Raw genomic sequence first — 5,496 nt, 5'->3', positions numbered from 1 at the left:
TTTAGTATTTTTCCCTGGCTATTTAACGGCAATATTGAATTTGACCTTGAGTGTGAATGTGGAGGTCATTTAAAGGTCAAGTTAATTTTTTTAAATGGGAACCACTATTTTTTATCGCAGATTTGGAAAGAGCGGAAAATTTCACGTCCGAATATGACCTTGATAATGATCTACAGTTCAATGTCAAGGTCGTTTCAAAGTGAAAGTTCCAGACGTCCATTACGACAAAATATCACGGCGGGATTGCTTTGTTTGGAAAAATGTTAGATGCATAAGTTTCAGTATTTCGAGTTGGCTTCCTGGTGGTGACCTTGAAAGTAACCTTGGAACCAAGATTAGGGGTCATTTGAAGGTCAAAATATTTTTCTTAATGGAACCAACTATCTTTGAATCCGGGATCGAAAAGAGCGGTAAATTCTGCGTTCAAACATATCATTTTGTAATTAAAAATAATTTCATCCACTCAGGCTTTAATATTTTAAATAAGTGTTCCAGATGTGTCGGTCGTGCAGATTCTATGGATACTTGATCAACCTCGAGAATATAACCGTAGGCGAATCCAGAGCGATCGCGCTTGCGTCAAAGTTCGCAGCGTCTTCGACCCATCGAAATTTAGTTTGGCAGCGGTTGACATATTGCCTATCCGTACAGATTATTTATGTCGTAGTACATAAGATACGACGATGGTTTCGACGAGTCGTACGAACGCATGTATTCGTTATTAGCCTGCGCGTATCTGTCTGAACATTGACTGAGGTTACCGCGTATACCGCGCTCGATGAATAGAACCATATCGATGTCGGTGAGCAAATCTTACGCGCATATGTTTCAACATGGCGTCCCACGTGACACCCGGCAAGGTGTATTAATGCGCGGGATCGAGATTGTAAGTCGCGATACAACTTTCGCGGAAATTTTCGAAAATGTCAGCTAATAACAGGACATCAGTTTTCAAGTACAGATCACTGTACTCGCCAAGTAGAGAATCGCTTCGAATAGAAAATCGCTGCCAGATGTTCGCGGTATGAGTGTAATCGCTCTCGGATACGGTGTCGCCTGTCAACGAATTGAAAAATGATTCACGCGATAGTAAACGCGTGTCCTTTAATTTTTCGACGCAGTCAATATACGGAAAGACGCCTTTATGTGTGAGAAGATCAAAATTCTCCGCGTTGAATTTGCAAAATTTTGATTGTAATTTTTAGTTTTTTTTTTATCGAGATACGACACCAATCTATCGAGGCTTGTACAATAGAAATTTGGAAGAATCGATGAACCATAATTTTACAATTTTTCTGAAAATTATTTTTATTTTTATCTTTGATGCTACCGACATGTTTAGTGAATGAAATGAATTTTTCCTTCGTTATCGGAAGGAGGTCTACATTTCCATCGTACGCGGTAGCAATTTCTTTAATTATAAACTGCGCACTGTAACCCGATAAATTATGAAATACAACCGGAATATAAAACGAATTTTTATAATTTAGGTTACAATTTGAATGTATTGGACTGTGGTATCTACCGGTGATGGCAATGCTCATGTATCCGCGAGTCATTCGGCGCGAACGGTTTCTCGCAGATGTGACAACGCGTCGCGCTACGGTAGAGGGGAGCGCGGGGCGCGGGAGGTACTCGTAGGCGCGGGAGGGAAAGCAAGGAGGATACTCGTAGGCGCGGAGGAAGGCGCGGGAGGGGGAGAAGGTGTGGAAAGGTTCCGGCGGCATCGCTGTCATAGGACCCCGGTCGATTGATTACATAAACAATGCATTCCTTATTTTTTTTTCGTCATCCGCCGCCGCTGCCGCCGACGCCGCCACCACCCACTCTAGCCTCTCCAAAAAATGTGTAAGTAACAAGGGCTCGCATGTTAGAAAAAGATAGAGTGTGCACGACGATGTCGGAGCCGTTAAGAAAAGCGTTGATGCTGTTTATATAAACATATCAATGAAGTGTGAGAAATATAAACTAGAATCGCTCGCAATGTTGCCTTATCTACTTCTAAAGAAAGTGATGATCCAATAGACAAAGGGGCAAAGAAGTCACAAATGAAATATATATAATAATAGGTTATAAGTGCTCAGTTCCGCAGTTGGTGTCCTGGAAGACGAACGAATCGATAACAATAAGAATAATGGAAAAAGTATGGCTGACCTTTATGCAGACATTGAGGACATGGATGATGTGAATACAGACAGGTTATTTGAAGCAATGGAAATAGAATTTGAGGATATAATGGATCAAGAGTCGTCTAACGAAAAAGTACAATCTAACGATACTGAATGTCTTATTGGGTTCAGCGATGGCAATACGGATCACGCAGAGAAATTTGTGCAGCCTTCGGAAATCCATGTGTTGAACGGTCTTACTAAGCACTGCATAATCTGCTATTATACAACGTATGATGAGATCTCAGCTTGATGTACACTATGTATGATTTATTTGCGAAATATTGACGATAAAGGAATGTATCTCATCAGGAAACACAAAGAATGTTCTTTTTATATACTAGACAGCAGGTGGTCGTGCTCGGAATGTGGAGAGCCGGTGTAGATTGTATTCCCATGCAGTGTGTCCACTCTGCGCATATTGAAAAACTATTAGTGCTCCGTGGAAGAGTGTGAAGTGATCTAAAGAAAAAAAAAGACATGAAAAATCATGAGCGACTGGAATGCGAACTGTTTGAGCAGTGCGGTCAGGTCACTACTCTGGTGGAGTGTTTCGCGTGGCTGTAACGATGCGACGAGTGCATTGAGCGGCTCGAAGAGCGCTTTACGCGATGGTACGCGAATCGCGATGAAAGAGTCGTCTGGCGGGAGATCGACGCCGCGTTTGAAAGCCGTATATTGACGGGTGCTGTGGTCAACGTGGATTACATTGAGCCGCAACGGTTTTTGGAAGACGCTGGAGAAATAGTACTCGAGCGTGTGCGAGACGCTGTAGAAAGACACGATAGTGTAAAAGTGAACAACGCCGTTTACGGCGAGTTTGCGACGAAGGATAAACGTGCTAATAAGAGCATAATTAAAAGAACATTGAGATATACCATTACACCGATTTGAGCGAATGGTACGAGCAGCATATCATCGAGTCCACGTTGACATCACTCGAAGAGTTCCAGGAATGCGACAGCGGGTGGGCATTGTCGCGAATCCTCAATTTGACTATCAATGTGAACAAACTAAATTTCATGCGCGCGAGATGTTACTTCGAAGTGCCGCGGGAAATAACGAAACGAGCGGTGATCAATGTCAGTACGACGGACAATGCGTGCTTCGCGTGGTCTGTGGTCGCCGCACTGTATCCGGTTGAAAAGCATACGGAGCGAGAGTCATCGCATTATACGTAGGCTGCTGGAAAAGTTTCTGCAAATATGAAAAAAATATTTAAAATTCGGTAAATGGCTTTATTGTTTTTCGAAGTATTTGCCTTTAAAATCGATACATTTTTGCATATGCTCGAACCAATTTTCGAAGCATTTTTTTCACCTTAAGGCTGTAATTTCAGAAATAAGTGTACGAAAAGCTTTCAACAGCTATTTTAGACGACTCAAATCGCTCACCGCATCTTATTTTTAATGTTTGGGAATAAAAAGAAGTCATTAGGTGATAAATCAGGTGAATACGGATAATGAGTCATCAATTCGACATTATTACTGGATAAAAAATCAACGGTTTGATGTGCTGTGTGACAGCCGGCGTTGTCATGATAAAAGATGATGCGACGATTTCGGTTTGTTCTACGCAATTCATTTATGACTTCTGGCAAACAAATTGTTGTATACCGATCAGTATTTACAGTCCTTCGATCTTCTAAAGCAGCGGTTGTAACATATCCGGTATAACCGAAGAAACAAGCAATCATTTGCTTGGCAGCACTGCGTGAACGAACAACTTTTGTTGGTTTCGATTCATTTTGAAATACCCAAACAGTGGATTGTTGTTTATTTTCGGGCTCATACGACTAGATCCATGTTTCGTCCCCAATAACGATGTTGTGGACCAAATTTGACCGACCTCGGTTGAATTTCTTGAGCATTTCTTTGTTCCATTTAACACGAACCTGTTTTTGAGCTTTGATCAAATTGTGTGGGATTTAACGACTGCAAAGTTTCCGTACGCTCAAGTGATCATGCAAAATCGTATGTATTGCTTTCATGTCAATGCCTAAGGATGCCTGAATCTCGCGGTATGTTATATGCCGGTCTCGCTCAATCATTTCACGCACAATCTCAACATTAGTGGCAACAACAGACGTGGATAGACGACCTTCACGGAATTCATCACTAAGAAAGGTACGTCCACGATAGAATTCGGCAAATCAATTATAAACAGTCTTATTGGATGGTGCTTCATCCCCAAAAGCCAAATGAAGCCGATCGATGCATTGTTTCGGAGTTAGATTACATTTGTAATCATAAAAAATCATTGCCTGAAAATTTTCACGCGAAATTTCCATTTTCTTACAAAATAATTTCTTTTAAAATACTATGCAAACACAATTAGTTGGCTTGGGTACAAACTGTCAATTGAATTATAGGTTAAAAACATCTAATTTTATCGATATGATAGTAGCCGAACGTTGGCGCCACTGGAAGTACTAGATTGCAGAAACTTTTCCAGCAGCCTGCATACGACAGTGTTGAATCTCGCGGGTATCGAATTTCCAATGACATTAAAAGATATTTCTAAATTCGAACGGTTGAACGCGGTGTCGATCAATGTATATGGTATCGAGAATAAACAAGTCCTTCCTCTACGGCTCACCAGTGACAAGAAGGAGAAACGCGTTAACGTGCTGTACATGCAAGATCCACGCGACGACAGTGTCGGCCACTTTGCGTGGATAAAAAATCTGTCCCGTCTCGTAAGATCGCAAATTAGGAACAAGAAATTTTTCTGCGACCGTAAGTACACATGAAAAAATTATTATAATTTTCCGTCTTGCTAATAAAATAATGGTAGCAGTTATAATTTTTTTGGTTTTTTAGATGCTTGCATTACTTCGGTACAAATGAGAAATTGCAGTTGCACGTATTGGACTGTAGGAAAATCAATGACTGCGCTATCCGATTGCCGAGCGAGGACGAAAAGTGGCTCGAATTTGGGAAACACTGCAACAAGGAGCGCATCCCATTCGTCGTCTACGCCGACCTGGAATGCGTTTTACGGAAGACGGAACCCAACAAGGAATACATGTCGTCATCGTACGCGTATTAACAGCAATAATGCGTATTCAGCATAGGCTACTACGTATGTTGCTCGTACGATGATGCGTTATCATCGTATCACTTCCGTCACGATGAAGACTGTATAGTGTGATTCGCGCGACAACTCAACGATTTGGCGCATTGCGTAAAAAATATTGTATTCGCCAACGTGCCCATAGAAACGTTTTCAAAAGAACAATGAGAGGCATACCGTAGCGCGACGCGTTGTCACATCTGTGAGAAACCGTTCGCGTCGGACGACGCGCGCGTACGTGATCATTGCCACT

At 41.7% G+C, this 5,496-nt stretch overlaps 1 protein-coding gene across 1 annotated transcript; it reads left to right on the top strand.

Annotated features, from left to right (window-relative positions):
* The first annotated feature begins 4,668 nt into the window (after positions 1 to 4,668).
* On the top strand, positions 4,669 to 5,219 carry LOC108752091. The gene is made up of 2 exons (XM_018492705.1): positions 4,669 to 4,910; positions 4,991 to 5,219. Exons 1-2 carry the CDS (start codon positions 4,669 to 4,671, stop codon positions 5,217 to 5,219), a joined length of 471 nt encoding a protein of 156 aa, XP_018348207.1.
* Positions 5,220 to 5,496: the final 277 nt, after the last annotated feature.

This window comes from Trachymyrmex septentrionalis, unplaced genomic scaffold (assembly GCF_001594115.1).
Source record: "Trachymyrmex septentrionalis isolate Tsep2-gDNA-1 unplaced genomic scaffold, Tsep1.0 scaffold54, whole genome shotgun sequence".
In the NCBI taxonomy this organism is placed as follows: domain Eukaryota; kingdom Metazoa; phylum Arthropoda; class Insecta; order Hymenoptera; family Formicidae; genus Trachymyrmex; species Trachymyrmex septentrionalis.
Note: the sequence above shows the minus strand (reverse complement) of the source record. Positions and strands in the feature narration are given on the sequence as shown.

Excerpts from the sequence above, each read along its gene's own strand:
- LOC108752091 (XM_018492705.1), top strand. The coding sequence starts at position 4,669 with ATGACATTAAAAGATATTTCTAAATTCGAACGGTTGAACGCGGTGTCG. Across the intron at positions 4,911-4,990 it reads AAATTTTTCTGCGACCGTAA|ATGCTTGCATTACTTCGGTA; the intron begins GTACACATGAAA and ends TTGGTTTTTTAG.